General features: G+C 49.7%; 2 protein-coding genes across 2 annotated transcripts in view; one reads left to right on the top strand and one right to left on the bottom strand.

The window, feature by feature from the left end:
* The first annotated feature begins 280 nt into the window (after nt 1-280).
* LOC142559948 (phospholipid scramblase 2-like) lies at nt 281-18,694 on the top strand. The gene is made up of 5 exons (XM_075671649.1): nt 281-490; nt 5,951-6,594; nt 10,635-10,969; nt 15,142-15,471; nt 18,370-18,694. The coding sequence occupies exons 2-5, from the start codon at nt 6,045-6,047 to the stop codon at nt 18,436-18,438; spliced, it is 1,284 nt and encodes a 427-aa protein (XP_075527764.1). The 5' UTR covers nt 281-490; nt 5,951-6,044; the 3' UTR covers nt 18,439-18,694.
* Nucleotides 18,695-19,493: 799 nt separating this feature from the next.
* The window catches only part of LOC142560164 (uncharacterized), a 65,143-nt gene continuing 60,679 nt past the window's right edge, over nt 19,494-23,957 (bottom strand). Inside the window, exons 5-6 of the mRNA XM_075672045.1 lie at nt 20,705-20,748; nt 19,494-20,570 (exon numbers count right to left, since the gene is read on the bottom strand). Of these exons, the coding sequence (XP_075528160.1) occupies nt 20,414-20,570; nt 20,705-20,748 (201 nt within the window). The 3' untranslated portion in view covers nt 19,494-20,413. The remainder of the gene's footprint in view (nt 20,571-20,704; nt 20,749-23,957) is intronic.

A 23,957-nucleotide genomic window follows, 5' to 3' on the forward strand; every position in this document is an offset into this window, starting at 1 on the left:
TGTTAAGGTACGCCGCATTTGGGTAGGAGTTCGTGTGCAAGAGTCCGAGGGTGACCGCCTGCGGTCCGCTTAGCTTGGAGTGAGGCGGCTGGAAAACCGTTCTCTCCAAGTAAAATAATTTAGTAAGTTCATTGTGCGTGATAGGAGCGTCTCTGTGTAGGGGAGAGAGTGTCCGGGAAGAGAGAGAGAGACGTGATTGGTGCCCTTTGCTACTGGTGCTTGAGTTGGATCTGCCCGTGTTGTCTGCTTTTTAGTTTTGTTCCTGTGCCTAGCTGCGCGTTCCCAGCTCCGATTATGGCTTCGTTCTCCAACGGCGTGGGTGCGTGCCATGCTCAAGGATCGTCGCCATCGCCATCATCGCACCTCGCGCTGACACGGGCTCTCGCGGTACGTGCCCGGCAGCTCGCCCCGAACGCGGCCGCCGCCGGACCAGTCCTGACGACGACCTGCAGCTGCAGCACGAAGAGACCCGCTGTGCGAGCCGTAGGGGGTGAGTGGAGTTTCCTTAATAATTTGGCTGCGCGCAGGCCGCCGCAGTGAAGCTTGGCATCGCTCAAGGAGAGCCTGGGCGTCCGTCCGAGACGGAATGCCCAGTAGTTCAGGCTCGTCAGACGTTCAGGCCTAGAGCGGATATCGCTCTCAGTAAAGCACAACGACCTCGAATAACGTTTTTCCCAGGAGGCGTGGGGCTTTAAACTTAATCGCCTATTTTAAGGCCGTTTGCACGTTTTGCAGACTCTAAGAAACATCCCTGCCTTCTCTCTTTGTTTTCCTCCCCCTCTGAAAAATGTTTTATACAAGCTAGAATGATCGAACTTCATTTTTACATCTCGGCACATGGCGAACACCGTAAGGCCAGCTATTTCGTCCCCATATTTCATTTTTCTCTTTCTACTGCCCTCGCCCTCTCTCTCCTTGGGCCCTTCAATCACTAAGTCCCTCTTCGATGCAGAGCAAATAAAATGTACGCGACTTTACAAACGCTAGAAAAAATCTCTGCGTTCCATTAGAGCCCTCGCTTACCCTCACTTCATCAATTGTCCTTTGTCTCGTGGCCTCGACTTTGGGCTTCAGTCCATGGCGTGTTCGCTCTGCCACGCATTACTTCCTCGGTGATGCAAAAGGACTGCCGAGGTAATTTGATAGTTATTTAGTTTCTCTGTTGAATTCCAATGCAAATCCGGAGTATTCAAACAAACCTCTTTTCTGCATGGGCCAATTTACGGCGGTGGTGAAGAGCTTGTACTCTATCTCAAGTGAAATTTGTAGCACTGTGGAAGTTGCACGGCTCCTTAGCCAATATGATGGCCGAAGGGAATTCGAGAGGTATAGTCTGGTCGGGATTGCTCATATTCGATGGTAAAACGGACGTCGACCAAAAACGAAACAGAAAACAATTTTAACGTAACGACTATTTTCCTTAATTTGTGGCTCGAGTGAAGCGTCGCCTATCATCCAGACTACTGATACCCGCTGAACCGCAATGACGACAGCCTTCCTTCCGTTCATGCCCGCTGTTTGCGCCATGAATTACCACGTACATAATCGTCGTCCCCCCTTCACTTTTCGTCTGCTTTTCCCCAGTATGGGAGCCGACACGATCGTTTAATTATGTGTTTTCGGTCGACGTTCGCTCTACCTTGGGCTATGAGCAATCCCGACCAGACGAGTTTTCGTCAAACCCTTGATTTCGTAAACAAGAGAGGTGTTCATCCGCATCGTCTGCTCAGCGGGTGCTGATATTCGCGGTATACGACATGCATGCGCAAAGCTCCAAACACGTCAGTATCTCTAACGTATCCCGCACAAAGCAAAAACGAAACTTTCTAATTAAGCCATAATCCGGACGGTAATGTCCGGGACTGAACTCAGCCGAGTATACATTGTCAGTGTACGCCTGCAGCTTGGGGCAGTATTGCAAACGACATGAGATGGAGGACGCAACTTAAACGACCGGGTATATAGCGCGAAGACACTAAGACCCTGGCAAACGAAAACGTTGACACGAGTAAGTTTCCCTTAGTCCCGTGCATGCGCTGCCTTTCGCAAACCAAGAAGGAAAACATTTTAGTGGTTTAGGCTGCAAGGATCGCTCTTATAGAGTGTCAGTGTGTAGCCTCGGGCATCCCTCCAATCGCTAGAGTCATTTGGCAGCTGCGTCTGTCCCTTGTGTAATGCACCCGCGAGAACCACACCCACACGCGGCTTCCGGAATATATGAGTTCTTCATCGTGGCCGGCCATGCCGCAGGCGTAGCCATAAATATCTTGCGGCCAGACACGAAGAGTGTTATAATGCTGTTAATCAAATATGGATTGCGAAGGATTTTTTAACGCCAGTGTACTTAATATTGTAGAAATTGCCAAAGACTGGTACGTGCGTATTATGTTAGTATTAACAAACTATATATGCTTCAGCTTCTTCCTAATTTTCCGAGCAATTGAACGGACGCATGTGCAGTGTCCTTTAACGTTTCCAAAAGCGGCCGCGCTTCCATGGAGCTGCAGCGGCTGGGAATACACCTGCTTCCAGTGAAGCTCAGAAATCTTCCGGTTTTATTACGAAGTACACACACACACATTGAATGCTATCTGAGGTCGCGCGGTAGTAGAAAATTCAACACGTACGTTTCGCCACCTATATATGAAGTATAAACATGGTGTGCGAGCTAATTTTAGCCAGAGTTTAAAAAATATGCGAATGCCATGTAACTTGACAGAACCAAGGTAATGTTGCTTAGCCTCGCTTGGTGATGCACAAATTACATTTATTTCATTCCGCGTAATGAGATAATTAGTCTTAATTAATGAACTTATCAAATACCATGTTTAGATGAAAAGTGTAAATGAGAAAATTGTAGAGCGACGTGAAAAACTCCCGATACAGGTTTCTGTTGCTCAATACGTGCTACACAGAACAGTTTGTCAGAGATTGAAAGAAGCCCGCGAAATAAACGCTAAGTTGCCGCGCGACTGTCCGCACGAGGCACTTCGCATGTTGCCTGGTTGCGCGCCATTGTTCGTCACAGCCCGCGAGAAGGTTACCACCACTGTCATTGCCTCACACGGTGCAACGCGTAGAGGCAGAAGTGCTAAACATTTAATTGTGGGGCCTTCGTGCCGACCCCGCAATCTGATTACGAGGCGCGCGGCAGTGGAGGTCTCCAAGGAATCTTAGACGAGAACTTAAATCCGAGTACAAGAGCGCTTTTGCATTTCGCCCCTGTCTAAATGCGGCTGGCGAGGTCGCGATCCAACCCGCGACCTCGAGCAATGCCATCACGGCAAAACTATCGCGACGGGTGCAAAAGCTTTGATTTGAAGAGCGGCCGCTTCCCTGGTGTCGCCTAGGCGCCGTGGTGCTTTAATGCGGCTTTGCGCCCGCACACCCTACGTCGGTTGTCCCCTTACCGGGGTACGAGCCATTGCTGATGATGATAGATGCTTGCTTCGAGCTTGTTCTTTATCGGAACGTATGCGCTGTTACGTACGTTGCATGCGTGATTCCAATGAATGTATGCACTATTCACTTCACTATGTTGAGTGCTTGTAGCCTCTGCATTACAAGGGGGAAGAGCCATTGCATTTTTGCTTGCCTGGGTGGTACAAACATTGCTGGTGAGATTTTTTTCTTCTAGGACAGGACATGAAAAATGCCGACCACCGAGAGGCTAACAGCTTCGCTGTCAAAGACGAAGAAAGAGGGAAAAAAAAAAAGCTTCGCTTTAAAGAGCCCCTCACCAGGCCACGTGGGCAATTTCGGTTATACCCAGGAAGCTGTTACGTGCCCTATAAGGGATCTCCAACCGCAGGAATATTTCGACTTTCATTAATGGCAGAGATAGAAATATTTGAAAAGTGCCGCGACCGATTGACTTCACGAGGTGAGCATCACACCACGAGCATAGACACTCCCGCCACTTCCCCGTCTAGCCTCCGCAAGCGAAATTGCTTGCCTGCCTTCTGCCACATTGGAGGCGGAGGATCATGTGACGAATACGTCATGGGCCCCGCCTTCTTTCTTTCTCTCTCTCTCTCTCTCTCTATCTCGCGCGCGCGTTTTAGCATAGTGACGCACTTCCGGTGACGGTCTCGAGCGCTGGTTGCCGCCTTCACTACTTTCGCGCGGCGGGAGATTCATCGCGCTGTGCACGAGAATTCACCGGATTCGCGGTACAAGTCAGAGCCACCATCACGAGCACCGAGCGTATGAAAGAGCGTGATCGCGGCGCTGGAACACAGTAGAATATGACGTAGTTTCGTTCTCTGCTTGCACGACTGCACGACGTGACAAAGCAGACGAAACAGAAGTGCACATCTCTTGCTACCGTAGAAGTAAAAAACAAGAACACGTCAAGATTCGATATACATGTTTTGTTATTTCTCTGAAGATTAATCAGTCTAGTGAAGCAACAGATTTTAAAAAATTACAGACGCTGGCTTGAATAATTCTCGATGTCACTGTCAGTGACGTCACAGCCCTGCCAGCTACGTAGGCGCACATGCGCTACTGACGTCGACGCTGCGGCTGGGAACGGGGTGCCAGCGAGGAGAAGGGCAAACGGCGTTTCGCTTTGAAATTTCAACCCTTTCCGCGACGCCTGGGGATGTAACGCTTAGCAGCCACGATCGTTAGCGCGCATTGTACGCCCTGTGCTTGTCATCTTAAAATAGCCAGACCTGGTGAAGTGTCCTTTAAAGGGACAGACAACCGCTCGATTCATGAATCGAGATGACCCCGCTGATGAAAGGATTGCCTATCGACTGGTCTATAGAACGAGCCCCGATTTTCTCATTAAACGTGTATTTACATTTTAATCGTTTCACTATAAACTTGTCGAAAAATGACCCTTGGCGCCCCCCGCAGCAAAAGAATCAAGATGCACACGTAACCCCTCACGTGACCTTCGACTAGGTCACGCGGCTCCTGGTCTTTATATGACTATTGAGATACAGTACATTTTTCGCCATTATAAGAAGAACTACGGGGTTTTACGTGCCAAAACCACTTTCTGATTATGAGGCACGCCGTAGTGGAGGACTCCGGAAATATTTCGACCACCTGGGCTTCTTTAACGTGCACCTAAATCTAAGTACCACGGGTGTTTTCGCATTTCGCCCCACTCGGAATGCAGCCGCCGTGGCCGGGATTCGATCCCGCGACCTCGTGCTCAGCAGCCGAGCACCATATAGCCACTGAGCAACCACGGCGGGTTTCGCCATTATAAGTATCTTTTCCTAATTTACAACGCGCAGAGAAGCGTTCGTTTGTTTTGAGTAGAGAAGTAGAGGTTCATTCGCCTTCGCTGTGGGCGAGTCGGTTCGGTTCGAGTATCGACCGAATATTGAAGACGGGGACGAGCCAGCCGTGAGCTTGGCATGCACCTTGGGAAAAGCGTAGTATAAATATAAGAAAGGTCTGTACGACAACGCTAACCTATATTGCACCAGTTTTTATTTTCAAAATGACGTGAAAAGGTCAAAATATAGGTGGTTCACCACAGTTTCGCTCACTCCTATGAAAGCAGAGACGATGGGCGGCTTTCACAATTTTCGAGGCGTGCTATCGGTATTGCTCTCGCTTCGCAGCGTTGCTGGAGCAGTCAGAGCTGGCTGCTCAAGTCGAAAAATCCTGCTTGCAAAATATCCACGCGCTTTTGGAAGTAACCCCTGCAGGTGTAAACATATTCGCTGCGCCATGTATAAAAAGAAGCTGGGTCCTTACAAACAGTCGTCCGTCCCTTTAAAAGATACGATGGTGGGAGAGGGGAAACGGGCATACAGATTAACTCAGTAAGTATGACTTTATACTGAACTATTAAAGGTAGACTTTACTGTCTCCCTTCAACGCTCAGCGTCACACGCCCTCACGGCCAAAGTAAATGACCGCTCGGCATGGACCGAGAATGCTTCCCCACGTAGTCTTCACACGGCGCGCTTTCACGTCGCAGGCAGACCGCGACTGAGGAGTCTGCGAAGGAGCTGCCAAGGCGCTCTCACCCGCTGCCGCGCTTTCTTGAATAGGAAGGAGGCCTCACACCCGCGATGGCATCACGGCAGGCCTCAAAGCCGGCATCACAGCGGGAATCGCGGCCGACGTCGCCGCCAGCACAACCGGCGGTACCACGGCCGCCACCACCGCCAATACCTCCGCCTATACCACGGCCGGTACCACCGCTGGCACCACTACCTGCTCCGGCACCGGCAGCGGGACCCGGAGGATCGCTGGCGCCGAAGCCCACGGCGGCCGTGCCGAATACCGCAATGGCCGGAGCGCACACAACCGGAATGCCCGCGGCCAGAATGCCGGTGGCCGGAATGCCGGTTGCCGGAATGCCGGTGGCCGGAATGCCAGTGGCCGGAATGCCAGTGGCCGGAATGCCAGTGGCCGGAATGCCAGTGGCCGGAATGCCAGTGGCCGGAAAGCCGGTGGCTGGCAGCTACATGGATGCGCTGCGCGCACCCTACGTCCAAATGCCGACCCCGGGATTGGCGCCACCGGCGGTGCCGAACATCCCGGGCTGCCCCAGGGGCCTGGAATACCTGGTCCAGATCGACCACCTGCTTGTTCACCAAGCTATAGCGATCATGGAAAGTACGTGTCACTCCCCGCTGCGCCTGATTGCAGGAGAGAGACGTGTAGACTTCAGCGGAAACTGCGCAAAATGACCAGGCGTGAGGGAGACTATATATATATATATATATAGACAACCGCACTGACTAACAAACCAAGTGTTCATTCCATGAATACTTTGTTTAGCGCAAAACAACAGACACAAGAAAGACGACAGGACAAGGCGTTAAGTGTTCATTCAGGCGATAAGTCTTCATTCTTTCAACAGCATGTATAGGTATGCCACTTTGCAAGGAAAGCGCGGGAACACGTCACGGCAGCATGCGTGAACGTAAAACAACAATGCAACCTCTCCGATTAGAAAGAGTTTTCCTTCGGAAGGAGTGAAATGGCAAGGAAATCTTACACCACTGTTCTGGATGTGGAGGGTAACACAGGTTAGCCGTGCACGCCCGTCATTGCAATTTGACAATACACCCCCCCCCCCACCCCCCAGCACAACCTACAAGAAAAAAAGTTGCTCACGGCCACTTTAAACGCAATGCAATGAGAGGTGGCTAGCTATCTCTTCCTTGCTTACTGACCTCATTAGAGTGTTCGCGCATTAGCTCATTCAGACAACGCCTCGTTTGTCCGACATAGAAACGTCCGCATGAAAGACGAATCCGGTAAACGTTACAACCACTTTTAGAAACTGCCGTCCCCCCCACCCCCCCACCCCATCCTATGCATTCTTCCGCAACTTCTTTCATTGTCGGTGTCGCGATCACCTTTTCGGCACAGGCTACCAAGAATATTTGGGGCAGTGAATTAACAGCAGCCTAACGCTGTATCTCTGGAGTGAGATCTGATATAATCTGATGCCTATATCAGATCTAATAATAATGATATAATCTGTTATGATTTGTTGTTTCGTTTTTTGAGTCCTCTGTTACTTGCGATAGATTATCTATTGGTCGCCTTGGTGCCTTACTTCACACTTGAATTTTTAAAAAAATTATGGGGTTTTACGTGCCAAAACCACTTTCTGATTATGAGGCACGCCGTAGTGGGGGACTCCGGAAATTTCGACCACCTGAGGTTCTTTAACATGCACCTAAATCTAAGTACACGGGTGTTTTCGCATTTCGCCCCCATTGAAATGCGGCCGCAGTGGCCGGGATTCGATCTCGCTACCTCGTGCTCAGCAGCCTAACACCATAGCCACTGAGCAACCACGGCGGGTCCACTTGAATTACTGCTTCAGAAAGCAGCCTATTCGGAGTTCCCTGCAGTGAATTCTTCGGCTTTTGCCTGGGCGGAAGCATATATGTACTTCTTCGTTGGTCCCCTTGATTCTGTTTGGTATTGCGTTCGATATTGCAAATAATACTTCATCAAAATGGAAAATTGGGTGAACTTTTATACCAAAATATCTTCTTTTTTTTTCGGACTCTCCGCTGTTGCCACAACGGAGAGCGTGGTCAACGGGCTTTTATGCTTGCCTTTGTTGTTTAACGCAAGAAAAAAGCTTTAATTCCTTAAAAGACAAAACAGATTCATGTCGATCGCTGGCACGCGGCGCGAATGCTATCGATTGCTTCGGCTGCGCTTCCGCTACGTCACGGTCACGTGACGGTGACTAGCCAATCAGCAGTTCAGGTGAGAAGAGAAAATGGTCGCGCGGTAGATACCAAGCTCCACTGACCTAAGGCAAGCGCCGCGCACGGAGCCCGTAACCCAGGGATACGTAAGCAGAAATGTCTTTAAGGACAACCTACAACTCTCTAATACGCAACTGGGATGCGGACATGCTAACCACTTAAATATCGCGCAACCTTCGCACTTTGGCAACTTGTTATAGGTTTTGTGAGGCCACTGCTCTGGGTATCATAGCGACTGTGAACGTATCTTGGAGGTAACAAACGGATACATTGTTATATTGCAACAATGTTGACCACAGCTCAATGCACTCTTTGTTCCTATGAAGATGACGGTGTTGACGGTGAGAGCCTGCTCCCATCCCACGTAACAAAGAGCGCATGCAATCGCCGAAAGTTGCTGATGATACATGCGACGCCCAGCTGTTTCACATACAAGATGAAACGAGTGCAAACACTAGGTGTCGCAAGTAAATATTGTTGCGATACAACAGGCGCTTAAGAAACATGGCACAAAGGAGGACGGACATGTGGGCTTGACACCAGCCGGTTTCCATTTTGTTCACTAAGCTGCACTGATCTTGTACACACATAGCAATTAGTTCCTTTGTCTGTGTCTCTCCGCGCGTAATATTTTGGTGGAGGCGCTTAAACCAGGCCGCATAGCAAATTTTCGTTACACGCTGAAAGTTGTTCCGTGTCGTCTAGGCAGCGTTATGCCGCAAGAAATGTTCAAATCGGCTCCCATTAATAGCCGAGATAGAAATATTTCACTGCCGCGAACCCATTATTTCAAGAGGCGAGCTGCACTGCCAAGTGAGACACTCTCTCCCTCCACAAGCGCGATTCCTTCCCTGCGTTCTCCCAAACGGGAGCTCGAGGATCACGTGACGCGTACGTCACGGACCCCGCCTTCATTTATTTTCGTCCTCACTTTTTTTTTCTTTTTTTGCGGCGCGCCACACTTCCGCTGACGGCGTCGCGCGCGAGCTGTTGTGATTGTCTCGTTTCGCGCAGCGCATGAATTTGCCCGCTGTACATGGAGACACCTGACTAGCGGTATAATTCAGTGCTACACGAACACTGAGGCATACGTAAGCGGATCACAGAGCATGATCCCGCGCTGGAACACGGTAGACAATGACACAGTTGCAATGTCTAAGCGCGCGAGTGCACGAGGTGGGCACAGGCAGACGAAACGGAAGTACATCTATCTTGCTGCGGTGCAAAGTAAAACACGCAGACATTGCTTTTCGTGTGTTTTATTATTCCTCTAAGCGTTATATCGTCGATTCTAGCAACATACTACACAAATACCAGCTGTTGCCTTGAATAATTCTCGATGTGTCACCACGAGCGACGTCACACTGTGGACACGACTACGTAGGCGCAGGGGCACGACTACGTCACCGTCCGGCTTGAAGCGCGGCGGCCGCGCGAATGGAAAACGGCGCTCGGTGTGAAATTTCGTATCCTTCCGCGGCGGGTAGCTATGTAACACTTTGCAGACACGGTCGTTATAGTGCATTATATGCTCCGCGCTTGTCAGTTCAAAATGGCCAGACCTGGTGAGGGGCCTCTTAAGAGAGATCGCGCGAAGGAAGACGAAACCGGGCATGTGGATTTGGCACGAGCTCGTTGGTGGCTGCGCTGCTCTTGTAAACAAATAGTAATTAGTGTAATTAAAACCGGGGGAAGAAAAGGCGTCAAAATAGGCCAACTTTAACACTCAGCAGTGTGCTTAGTCTTACATAGGCGTTGTAAATAAGTGCTATATGTGCTCTTTTCCCCAGCTTAAACTAACACGGATGAAAATGCGGGACTCTTTCCTCACGCGCTTTCTCTCGTTAGCCCTTTACCTTCGTAGCCTTCCCTTCATTGCAACAAAAAGTTGTCAAGGGGGATCCGGTTGTCAAAACTGCTTTACGAATTTAACTCCAACTGTGCTCGGCAAGACAAGTAACTCTCAAGACGATGATAGTATCTAGCACACTCGTCGATCGTCGAAAACATCTGCGGACCACAAAGCTTCGCCAATTCACACAGCGCTCAGTGAACCTTCCGGTGTAATCGCGTTGCGCTCACGCAAGTTCTAAAATCTGCACCACCATATTCGTGTCGTCCATGTAACCAGCTTACAGAAGACTGAGCTGCACCATAGGCAAGGCACAGGACGAGCGACAACATTCGGGAAAGTTCCGGTACAGAAAGGCGCGCCTTCCACTGAGGGTTATGACGTCGAACATTTGTTAACCAGTGACAGACACCCTATTACAGGAAAGGATAAGTACACGCGTAAGTACGGTCTCTTCCTTTACGCTTTGAAATGGCGAGTGACTGCACGAATTACATTCTTGAGACAGCTGACCGGACGAAAGTCGGCAGACTGCACACTTGCGTTCATATATTAAACTCGCGCAGTGGTGACGTCGTGGGAGATGCAAAACAAGTACATCGTGAAGAACACCATGGGCCAATTCGTCTTCACGGCGATCGAGGAGAGCCGCTGTCTGCAACGCCTAATTTTTGGCCACATCCGATCGTTCGAGATGAGTCTGCTCGACTACCGCAACGACCAAGTGTTGCGGCTGTTCCGGCCATTTCGCTGCGACTGCAACCGCCTCTGTTGTTGCTGCTTCCAGGCACGTATATATCGGCCAACCTATACTGCGAGGCTAGAATTCGATCGTACAAATAGCGCGTACGCCGTTCGGAAACTTGTTCCATTGCGTACCCACAATGTCCTCTCGAACTCCGTGGGCGTCGCAACAATAATCTCTGCAATTATCCGTGAGCCCCCACACCCCCCGCAAAAGCATAATGATGATGATGATTTAATGGCATCCCCTTGGAAACGGGCATGACAAAGTGACCTAGCTTGCTTGATTTAATCAGGTATGTTATACATGTTCTCATGTAGCATTTCTTTATACATATCCTTAACCTTTCTTATTTTTTTTATTTATGCTTCATAATGCACCTTGCAGCGCAGAGATCCGGTCGTATCAACCTCATACCTGCTTTTTTTTTTTTTTGTCCGCCAATACTCTAAATCTCTCTTGCTTATCTCGACTGCTGACCGGTTGACGCTTCCGTCCGCTTTAAACACAAGCGCTTCTGGAAGGTGTTCGTTACCTACGGTAAGCATTGCAGAGACTGCAGCGCTTACCTTTCTACTAGCGTGTAAGTCCAAAGAAAGGCAGATAGAATGGCAGAGTCTGTAGGGAGAGGAGGCAGAGAAGGGTTACAAACGAAGCTGTCAGGAAACGAGTGAACAGCCTTGGCGCTCTTCGCTCCCAGCTCCCATACATGGGGTGAAGGGGCAGGGGGAGATGGAGGCCGACGAAATCTTTGGGCGTTGAGTGCTGGTTCTATCGTCGAACGCCAAGCCTGTCGGCCAGCGCAGTCGCACGAAAACTACTCACTACTTTTGACTGAACGGCCTCAGAAGCGATGAAACTACGAGACCTGCTCTCGATAGATGACATAACTGTTTTGTAGCACTACACCCGGCGGCAGAAGCACCGTCCCAGAGCACTAAAGGCAGTCGTCAGAAGCACGGTGGTAGATCGTTAGCCTTGATACATGCAGGAAGTCACCGGAGGGAATGAGAGTGGGCGAGGTGGAACTGACCAGGGCAATTTCGCAGGTAACAGGTGTCACCTGGCACAGTACACGGTTGGGTCCTCTGTACTGGGAAAGACAATTCAACGAGAGGCCCACGCGGCGAGAAGGGGGCCAAAGAATCACAAGCGCACCAGGAGGGAAAGTCACTTCGCGGTGCGAAACCTCATGGCGACGTCTCTGGTTGCTTTGTGACGTCGTAAGCAGAGGGCGGGCAAGCTGACGGGCGTGGTCAGCCCGCGCGATGGCCTCACGGGTGTACTCGGTAGTGGAGGCGGCAGATAGCGGGAACACGGTGTCGAGAGGTGAAGTCGGTTCGCGCGCGTACAATAGAAAGAACGGCGAAAATCGAGCTGTATCCTGACGAGAACGCAAAAAGTTAGCAGGGAAGAGCAAGGTCCCAATCAAGGTGGTCCGGCGAAACATACATAGCGAGCGTGCCCGTGAGGGTGCGGTTCAAGCGTCCAGTTAATATGTCGTCGAACGCGAACTAATGGCTACGGGTACGTCGATTGATTACAGGCGACGTTGACATGATTCGCAAGTGGTGACGAACGGCAGAAGGAGCATGCAAGGCCTGGCCAAAAAAAAAAAAAAAAAAAACGACGCCGGACACGCTCGTAGTCGCGAGATACGCCAAGGTGACCGGCAGTGGGCGCATCGTGAAGTTCAGTTAAGACACTACGTCATAAGCGACTAGGCACAATAAAAAGGTCAGGTCCATCAGGTTGACAAATGCGGGGGGTATAGGACACCCTCATGAATCGCAAAGTTGCGGGCTGATGAGTCATTAGCGATGATTCTAGGTGACATGATTTCTCGGAATGAAGGGTCGCGGTCTTGTTCTTCACTGATGAGAATCAGGTCCGACGCGGAAGAAAGAGTTGTTGGTGTCCTCATCTGCGTTCTCAAGGTTGTCCACCGGAGGATACCCAGACAAGCAATCTTCATCCAGATGCAGGCAACCGGATTTGCAGACGACATATGAAAATTTTTGTAGGCGCTGGGCCCAGCAACCAAGCCGTCCGGAAGGATCTCATAGAGACCAGCCAGCACAGAGGGTGGCGCTCGGTAACTACAGAGTGGGTCTTCCGTTTATATTGGGTCTTAATTTCCCAACCGCCCAAACGAGGGCCAAACACTTGCGCTCTGTAATTGAACAATTGCGCTCAGCGGCTGATTGCAGGCGGCTAGCGTAGGCGATGACACGGTCATGGTCACGTTGGCGTTGGGCTAGTACTGCACCGAATCCATGGGCACTTGCATCGGTGCGGATCTCGGTAGGCGCAGAAGGATCAAAGTGGGCAACTTTGGAGGAGTCGTGAGCAGGCTGATGAGGTGCGAGAACGCAGAAGCCTCTTCAGGGCACCATGAAAAAGGCACGTCTTTCCTCAAAAGCTCAGTAAGTGACCTGGCTACGTCCGCACAATTCTTTACGAAGCGGCAGAAGTATGAGCATAGCCCTAAAGTTGCGGATATCCTTTGCAAAATAGGGAAGTTCCGGACAGCACAGATTTTTTCCGGGTCTGGTTGCGCACCATTAGTGTCTACGAGATGGCCAAGCAGTGTGATTTGGCGGTGGCCAAAGTGACATTTGGAACAGTTCAGCTGCAGTCCAGCCTGACAAAAAAACGTCGAGGACGGCTGAGAGGCGCGCTATATGAGTATCTATAAAGTTGGTGAAGAAACGATGATGCCGTTCAAGTGGCATAAACATGCGGACCATTTGAAGTCGCTAGGCAGAGAGTCCCATCATGCGCTGAAAGGTGGCTGCATGGAGCGTTACAAAGTCCGAACGGCATGAGCTTGAATTGGTAAATGCCATCAGGTGTTAGAAATAGTGCCTTTTCACGGTTCATGTTCACACCAACCTGCCAGTACCCGGAGCGTAAGTCGGTGGAGGAGAAATAGCGGGCACCATTCTGGCATTCAAGAGCATGCTCAATGCGTGGCAGAGGGTACACGTCCTTTTTCGTAATTATCTTAAGCTGCCGATAATCCACACAAAATCTCTGTGTGCAGTCCTTGACTAACACGATAGGTGATGCTCAAGGACTGCAAGATTTCTTGATGCTGTTCTTGGCGAGCATCTTGTCAGTTTGAATAATTTGACGCTCACAGGCGGACACTCGATATGGAGGCCGATGAATGGGAAGTGCATTGCCGGTATTTCTGCGATGAGTCACGTCTGTGGCTTGGGCCGAGGGACAGCCCCTAATGTCGAAAACTTCGAGGTGTGAAAGCAGAACGCGGTGGAGTTCTTCAGTCTGCTACGGTGTTAAGTCAGAAGTGATCATCGACTTAATGGCGCTTTCACGGCAAGTATACGACTGCTGATGAGCCGAAAAGCTAAACGTGGCCACCGTGAAATCTTCCACTTCGTGTCCATCCAAGGCGCAAATGAAGGCGAGCGAGATGCCTTGCGGCAGCACACAACCGGCAGCACGCAAACCTGAAATTCACAACCGCAAGGCAGATGCGGTTCGCCACTATAGAGAGAACGGTGTGCGGTACTATGACCCCATGGGTGAGAAAGGTGTCAGTGATGGACGCCGAAACATAGTCACCGTCAGGAATTAGCGTCCTACATAAATGTACATAAGTCTACATAAATCAACGCCTGCGGTGGCAAGTGGGCGTACTTGCTGGAGGAAAGTCGGCTCAGAGCTTGGGCAGTGGGGTCCAGAAGAGGAAGATCAACACGGAGGGTGCTGGCTGAACAGTTTATAAGGGCGGAGTGCGCGCGAAGGAAGTCGAGGCCGAGGATAACTTCATGTAGACATTTGGCAAGGACGGAGAATAGAACTGTCTGGCGATCAGCGGGGCAAACGCGGGTGATGCACATTCCAACAACGGCAGTTGTTCCGCCATCGGTGACACGGGCGACTTGAGTCATCGCACGTGTAAGAATATTTTTAGCTTTCCGCGAAATAGACCACTCATGATAGAAAGGTGTGCCCCGGTGCTGATGAGAGCAGTGACTTGCACACCGTCGATCTGTAGATCCAGGATCTGCTTGGTATAAGGATCGTCAAAAGAGGATTTTCGGTCGGTTGAAGCAATGCAGCGCCATTTCTTGGAGCTGCATTGCTTAGTTGTCCGTCTGGGAGCGCCGTAGAAAAGTCGTGGAGGATGGTCGGCGGGTTGTTATCGTGCCCAGTTCTTCCAAATTTTTATATTTTTCCTTTATTCATTACTTAGATTTGCTTGCAACAATATGTGCGCCAGCTCCCACACGTTAGGGTTGTTTTGGGGCACGTGAAATGAATAACTACTACTACTATTATTTTTTCCTCGGGCGCAGGTAATGGACGTTCGCGATGCTTCCATGGCCTTGATGGGCTCCCTCCGGAGGGAGTTCGGGATCGTATTCCCGAACTTCTCGGTGCTGGACAGCCAGGGGAACGTTGTCCTGCTGATCAAGGGCCCCTTCTGTACAATATCCATCTGTTGCCAAGACGTGGTCTTTGATATCCTAGCCACGGACGGCGTCACCAAGCTGGGCGCGATAACGAAGAACTGGACCGGATTGTGTACGGAGGCCGTCACCGACGCCGACAACTTCACGGTCACCTTCCCCTTGGATTTGGACGTGAAGATAAAGGCCGTGCTGCTCGGTGCGGTCTTTCTAATTGTGAGTGGTTGATTGACTGATTCTGTATTCTTGGCGCGATGGTGAGCTTATAATGTTGATAACCTGGGGATTCTTTCCTAACATTGAAAGCTGAGTACACGAGCCTTCTTGCATTTAGCCTCCATCAACATGCGGCCACCGCTGCAGTGCAATCGAATCGGCTACTTCGTGCTGAGCATCGGAAAGCCACAGCAAATCGGTGGCTCCTGCGGGTAAATGCGGGTGGATGGCGGCAAGGCTCACACTCACTTACACCAGATCAATGGAGCTTAACAGTGAGCGAACGACACCACTCGAACGACACTGCATGCTGGCAAAGGGCTGCCCCCTGCAGCGACAGCATTGTCGGTAGTTCACTTTCGAGGAGACAATTGCTTTCGGGATGTTTCGAGTGACTACAGCGCAATGCGCGTGGGAGGGAATGGGACACGGCGTTCCTGGCACAGTGCCAAGGACTCGCCGTCTTGGCACAGTGCCAGCATACGCGTTCGGCTACAAGTGGACACACGCAAAGAGGTCTGTCGTGGCGCTGAAATCTCCCGAAAGTGAGAGCAATCTCGAAAAGCCAACGACCGAGAATGCCGTGCTATAGTGCTCGTACAGGTCTTTGCGGTATCACTATGCCAGCTACTGCAATCACTTGCGAGTTTCCGCTGGTTGCCGTTACGCAAGGAAACTTGAAGGATTACTCTGTGAATTCCTACTTTGCCTGACAACGCAGTCAAATAAACTCGCCTTCCCGTTACCTGTTGCTCTCCCACTAGGCTGATGACCATATGAATATGCCTGTTAGTGCGTTAAGATTATGAGCATCAAAATGAAAAAAAAAAGTGTGAAGTACGGGAGACCGGTCACGGGGTAGAACTGTACATGTATAAAATTGAAAGTGGTCTGATCCAGACCACCGGCAGTTGCACTTCGCTCCTCGAAGAGGCAGGACTTGTGTCGAGTAATCTTCCTAAACAGCACATTGTAATTTGGTAAACGCGGTTTAAATCCGCGAACTCAAAGAGGTGCGTCGTGATGCTAACACATCTATGTCGCGTTTACCGCAAAATCGCTATAGAACTTTTTGAAACAGCGTTGTGGCGCGTGTCTCCAAGGTAATACAGCAAATATATGAACAATCCAGGCGCATTTACGCCGTCGTCGTCAACATGAATTTCCGCATAATTACCGTGGCCGCACGCCGTAGGCTGCAGGTACGAGTGAAAACCGATGATGGCGGCCTGTTCTCGCGCCCACAAGGGTGGATGGCGGGGACGCCGTCTTCCTCCCCGCCAAGGCACCGAAGGGGGAGGGGGGCGTGTATAACAGCTGCATATGGTGCGGCTAAGACAGTGCTAAAGCAAACTACGATGAGTACTGAGTGTAGGTACGCCGAGGGCCGATAGCTTTGGCTGCGCTGTGTGCGCGCGCCGCTTAGTTCTCTTTAAAGCGAGAGGCAGCACGAAGGTCAATTCGTCCGTTGCTGCTGCTGCTATTCACGCCAACGTTTTGACAGCGAGTGTCCGCGTCCATCGAGCGAGACGTGTTTGGCTGCGGTGCGCGCACGACTTTAAGCTTGGAAATTTCGTAACAGAATATTTATGAGCTTTTGTGGCGGGTAAAACTACTATTTTTACTTCGTATCATCATCATCTTCAGCCTGGTTACGCCCACTACAGGGCAAAGGCCTCTCCCATACTTCTCCAACTACTGCAGAAGCGCAGCGGATTGGGCGAGTTGGTGTTCCATGGTAACAATAAAATTCAAACAGCGCCGGACGACAGGACCAGAAAGAGGAGGAGACAAACACGGCGCTTCGACAAACACGGCGGTTCGTGTTTTGCCTTTGTCAGCATAGGGCATATCTTGGCCAACTTACACGGTGCTCTGAGGGTGCACGGGGTGTCCCACAACCTCCAGAAGGTTGCGCAAAGGCACAGTGTTAATCTTCTCTTGAGTGCACCGTGTAAGTTGGCCAAGATATGCCCTATGCTGGCAAAGGCAAAACCCGAACCATGCTCTAAGAAACATGCAGCGCAGTACACGGAATGCAGAAGTAATGTCGTATATGAGATACGCCTAAGTTGCCAACAGGTTTATATCGGTCAAACCGGAGGGTGCTTCAATGAAAGGGCGCGCGAGCATAATTGGGCCGTAAATAATGCGTGGGGCCAGCTGGCTGAACCTTGTAAACGTCACAATATCCGTCCGTATCTTCGTGACACCAGGTTTCTGGCACGTTCTAGAGATAGACTAGAACGGGAGATATTAGCTTTCTACATTGCAAAAGACGAGGGAACGTGTATTAGCTGCCCTTGAGTGACGCTTACCGAAAAAGAGAGCTTTTCTAATGAGATAGGGAGGTCGTGATGTCACGGTGGAGCTATTCCAGGTTGTATATACATACAATCCTGTTTCTTCAACAAAACATTTAGTTGTAAGTAGCGCCTGTCCGTCGTACATGTTCCTCTTTTAGTCCGTGTCTTCGTACCGCTCTTCAACATATGCACCGCGTCGGAAATAAAAGCGACACTGGTCCGCAGAAAAATTCTTAGTACACTCCTTTAAACGTTCGGCTGTTGGAATTTGTACATATGTAAGACATGACGTGAATCATGAATGGGTACTAGTTTCTGGTACCGGTGTCGCATAGGGCACTACTGATCACGATCGAGCGAGATCGAAATCGAAGTTTTCCATCGCGACTCACTTCTTTTCGGAAGTTTAGGAAGGGGGCCGATCGCGATAGGGAAATTCGATTCGGAGAGGACTTGATAACAATACTGCTTTGTGTGACACCGGTGTTGAGTCGATGCCTGATGTGCATCTCAGATATCTTGCGAAAAAGCCCTCGACCACTCAGATTCGAACAAACCCACTAACTCGACGTGGTTTTATGGCTCTGCGCAGGACTACATATACTTCGAGAGTACACAGCGCCGGGACTGCAAGGAACCGTACCGCCATTTAGACTGGTGAAAAAAATCGCCGATTTTGTTATGCGTCCCCAAAGACGGCCAGGCTGCCCAGGAAGGCTGCAACCATGGCGTACTTCGAGGCCTTTGCGCAGTCAACGGCATGTTTGCGAACAACGCCCTTACAGTACATTTCCGTCTATTCCTGTGCCTCGCAAAAGGATGGCTATTGCTTTACGATTTTATCACGAGTTTCTTGCGCGACATTTATGCTTGCAGCTTATTGGTTCGTGCGATTTTCTTCTGGAATAAGTCGTTTGCCACGCATCTTATCGCACAAGAACCGGAAGAGCACGTTTACAAGGTCCGCGTTATTTTTGCATGAATCCTGTTGTCTGTGATATGTCAGACGACGGGCGATACCTGCTCACTGCACTGAGCTCGCACAGGAAGTGCAAAATAAGTAAAGCCTGGTTATGGCGTACATGTCCACGTATGGTGAAGACACAGCTATAGCGAAGAGCAAACTTGGCTGCTCTAGACATCGTCACCATCCGCCCGTCCTTTTTTCTACACAAATCTCCACCTATCCCCATCCTGCGTGAGCCCAGCCCACGTTCTAAACCTGCAGATTTCCTCGACTTGTCACTGCATCTCATCGCCTACCAACCTCGACTATATGTTGTTCTTCCATTTGACACTCGTTATATGCTACAATATTGCGTCAACGCTTTATCCGAGCCCTCCCATGTGACGATCGCACGAGATGAAGCTCACCAGAGAGTCGTGAAAACGCCCCAACAAAACCACTCGGGCTAAACCCGAGTCGAAAGCCAGGAAACGTGAAATTGAGAAATCAAGATGAGGAATGAGAGTCGTGAAAACGCCCCAACAGAACCACTCGGGCTAAACCCGAGTCGAAAGCCAGGAAACGTGAAATTGAGAAATCAAGATGAGGAATGGAACAGAGGATGAGAGCAACAAATTTCTAAAAGAAGCTTTTCGAAGGCAGCTATATGTCTTAGTGGTCGTGGCGGCTCAGTAACAGCGTGCAACCACATGGGAAAAGCCAGCGGCATTCACTACGTTTTAACGGCGGAGCAGCAGATGAAGACAAGCTCCGACTTTGAATTGAAATTTATTTTCAAATAGGTAAATATATGTGCACAAATATACACGTGTAAAAGCGTAAACCATCGATAAGAGAAATAAAACTACATAAGCAATAAAACCATAAGTAATAAAACACTAAAATCCGCGTAAACAAAGGGTGGAGGCTGCAATCGGCAACGTGTCTGCCAGGCAACACACTAGTTTGTCTTCAGAGAGAGAAAACGTTTAATAAAATCTTCAGAGGGAGCGGCGGCGAGCGTCAGTGATCTATCAACTTCCCCGACAAGATCTCAAAGGCAATTCTATGTGAACCGCCAAATGTCGCGGGTGGAACAATTGAACGGTGCGCCTATCGCGACGCATTTCGCATAGACACACAAACACACCACAATCGTGAGCAGACGCTGCGGTTTGTGCTCTTTCCTCAGGTATGCCATCAACACCTGACAGCAGTTCCAGCTCTCGTGACCCATCGAACCGTATAAAACGTCCGGTTTGTTATATTAATAACGGCTTTTGACCAGTGGTCGGGGTCGTGGATAAGCACGAGCACCAGGTTAAAAGCAAACAAGTCGACCGTACCCGTCCAGGGGCGTACGGCATCGTAGCCCCGACTTGTCGGCACGTTGAAGTGCGTCGTCAGCGCATGAACGCGGAGACCGTCTGGAACTTCTCTGGCACGCTCGGCCCACAAGCCCCATGTTGAAGTCAGTGACAACGTCATTCAGCCAGTTCGTGCCGAGCACGGTTTTCAGGTCCCTGCGAGTGACTGTACACCGAACTTCGCACGACCGCACGATGCCTGTCACCTCGCCCGCGCCTCTGCTCCCTCTGAAGGCGGCTCCGAATCCACTCGTCATCCATGGTCACCGCAGCACCTGCCCGATTCATGCACGCTGCAGGTATGGCGAGCCGCTCCTCTCCAGTCAAAGTGCGGGTCGACAGTGTCGTGTAGTGGAAGCCGGGCACCACACGTCCTCTAGACGCCGCAACGCCACCGAGCAGTCTTGCGCCATCTTCGGGAGGTCGGAGAGGTTTTGGCCCGTGCTGGTCGCAGGCATGGTGGAGACGTGGAACCGGAACCTGGGATGGGGGGCAGCTTTCGAAGTTACAATCACTGGCGCGACAGGGGCATGATGACCCGAATGCACCCGCGAGCCGGAAGTGCATGAAGACTCTGGACGAGGCAGGAGAAACGGATGGTGGAAGGAACTCACTGTTCCCTGTCACGGGGGCTCCCCTTCAGCGTGCAGAACTGGCCCTGCAAGCAGTGGCCACAAGCACAAGAGATTGGTCAGTGGATATGAGCGGCAGAGGGCAGCACACAAGGTTCGGACCAATGTGATTCAACGACCCAAAAGCAATAACATTGGCCATAAAAGACATTGCTGGGGCTCAAACCCGCAGCCGCTTGTTCAGCTGACGAATGTACCCACTGAGCCACCTAAAACAGGATCAGTGGGCTACGGTCTACTTTCATGTTCCATTTTCAGCCAAAGCTCTGCACATCTGAGCAGGCACGAAATCAAGCTGACTCACGAGTCATGAAAAGGATGAACTTTCCATCTTTAGCACGTCAAGAATGGAAGAACGGAATGTCCCACAGTTAGCGATCATTATACTCAACCACAGTAGTGAATTACAGCATTTCCTAAGGCACAAAGTGCACACAGGCAATATCTTTGTAAAGCAGAAGACAGTTACAGGCTTAACGGTCTGATTACTTACTGGCAGGATTAGATAATTATGTTTCCTTAACACATACGTTACGGCAATACGCAAGATGCTAGACCCTTTGAGCATGCATGTCGTATACTGCGAATTACTGCAGCGGTCACTACCGGCAACTTTTGTAACCATCAAAACCGTGATTACGCAGCAACATGGCAGCTCCCCATGCAGCTCATATCGCCCGCTTCAATCCCATTTAGCGCTTGCTACTGGCTCTCCGCCCAGACAGCAACAAATAAATGGCAAAATCTTAAAGGATTGGGTATGTGTTGTCAGTATTATTGAGATGAACTGTTTTGACGCTGAAAAAGTAGTTTGATTTGATTACTGCGCTCTAGGAACTCTTACAGCAAAGCTGTATATGGCTAGGGTTTCGTGCATTTTTGTTCTGTCAATGAAAACTATCATCATCAATGGTCCATACACCGTAGGCAAGCGAAATATTGCAATGACTCATAGCCCCATAAGGCAGAGGCTACAAGCACTCAGCAAAGCGAAGCCAACAGTGCTTACATTCTTACTAATCACGCATACAACAGACTGAACAGCATGTCGAAAACTACAATGGATCATAGCCCCGGCAATGGCTCCTAGCCCTGTAAGGTTCATGGCTACTCACTTTGCGTGGGTTAGTTGCGATGACACTACCCCTGTCGTCGTTGAATTCATTGTCGATGTGTCGAGACCGAAAAGGTAGTGGCTTAGGCTTTTCGTGTTGCAGACGTATCGCTTGCGATTCCACACCGATGCGGCCCACCCGACAACCCAGCGGCGTACGTGCATTTGTTCAAAATTCTGTGTCACATTTGTGTCGTGTGCTAATGAGCTTCGCTGGTCGCCCACCCTCACACAGTAAAATGGCTCACGATTTTTGGCACAGGCTGGGTAGAGAAATGGCACGACTGATAGCACACTTCTTTTAAGTGCTAGGCCGTAATGTCCCAATATGCGCATACTTGAGATCACTTTCACAGACAGGCAATCACAGATAGAGATAGCATAAGGCGTAGAGAGTCAATACTAAAGATGACCCTTGCACAATTTCAAGGTTGTTGGGTGATTAGCATAGTAACAAGAAGCCACAAACTGAACACTTCCGGCCCAGTAAGCCATGCACATCAACGAGAAGCAGTAATCCTCAGCATTAATTTCACAAAGACAGTTGTCTGATGCCTAATACTTCCTTAAAAGAAGTTATGGTGGTTATCATGTCGCTGTTTTCATATCGCCCCCGTTATCCTTCCATTCACAGCTTTAAGCTATGGGGTGTTACGTGCCAAAACCATGATATGATTATGAGACACGCCGTAGTGGGGACGACTCCGAAATAACTTGGACCACCATGGGTTCTTTTACATGCACCTGAACCTAAGTACACGGGCGTTTTCGCATTTCGCCCCCATCGAAATGCGGCCGCCATGGCCATGTTTTGATCCCGCGACCCCGTGCCCAATACCATGGCCACGAACAAACCACGGCAGGTTGCGTTGACAGCTTTGTGCAGCAAATGACAGGCGTGCGGAATGCCAAAGCTGTCTTGATTAGCGCAACAACAATCCGTGAAACAAAAGCAACCTTCCTCAGAGGCAACAGGGCAACAAGTCCCGAGATACTGCCTTCTGAACCTAAATAGACTGCCTTTTTTTTTCTTTAGCGGTTTGAAGCATCGGTATAATTTTGGAGCGATCTACAGCCATTGTATATAAAAATATAACCATATATCCATGCGATATCGACTTGAAGTCAGTGGCGAAAGAAGAGTCAGAATGGCAGTCAAATGAATGGTTTTTCTAAGCGCGGCAAACAAAGTAAAGAAAGACAAACGTACAAAGGTGAGAACAGGACACAGCAAAAGGTCTAATGTGCCCTTTTCTGAGGATGTGTCTTTCCAACGTCTTCAGGGCATAACCTTATGCTAACTGAACAACGTCCAAGCATGAAAACGAAACAACTATGAGAGCACCAAGACGTAGGCGGCTGTTTCATGAACTACATGGCGCTGCGCGCCGAACCAGGGGCACGGATTCGATGAACATTGTCACGCTCAAGTCGCAACAGAAGTCTTGTATTTTCTCTGCTTCCCGTCAACAACAGAAATGTGGAACAAGTGTGCTCGATCCGTCATAAGGGTGCCTACCTATGCATTTTTCTGTAGAAGTGATAAAACATATGTCGTGTTCTTTGCTTCATTTAATTTTTCATTCCAATTAGATAATTAGTATTCATTAACTATTCAACTTCTTCAATATTATAATTATGTAAAGCGTGTAAATGAGAAAACTGTAGAGCAGCATGAATGTATGCGCTCCCGCTTCTTTATCGCTCGAAAAAACACGTAGCACGTATTGAGCAACAGAAAGCTGTATCGGGAGTTGTTCATATGGCTGCACAATTTTCCCATTGACATTTTTCATCCATTTATAATTTTTGAAAGGTTTATTAATTAACACTAATTATCGAACTAGACCAAACAAAAATTTATATATCTCCAAGCAACTGCAAACAAACTTACATTGGTTCTGACAGATACAAGGCATTTGCGCATTTATATATATTGCAACATGGTCATTGGGGCACCATTTATATGTTCCTACAAAACTACGCGCAAAAAAAAATTGGAAACTTATCAAGGTTAAGCCCAGTGGATGCGAAGCATCCACTGGGCTTAACCTTAGCGTATCCTTAGCGTTTGGAGGCATCTTGGCCGCATACACGCCCGGCGCAAAGACACTGGCGCGG

Source organism: Dermacentor variabilis, chromosome 10 (genome assembly GCF_050947875.1).
Source record: "Dermacentor variabilis isolate Ectoservices chromosome 10, ASM5094787v1, whole genome shotgun sequence".
Classification (NCBI taxonomy): Eukaryota; Metazoa; Arthropoda; class Arachnida; order Ixodida; family Ixodidae; genus Dermacentor; species Dermacentor variabilis.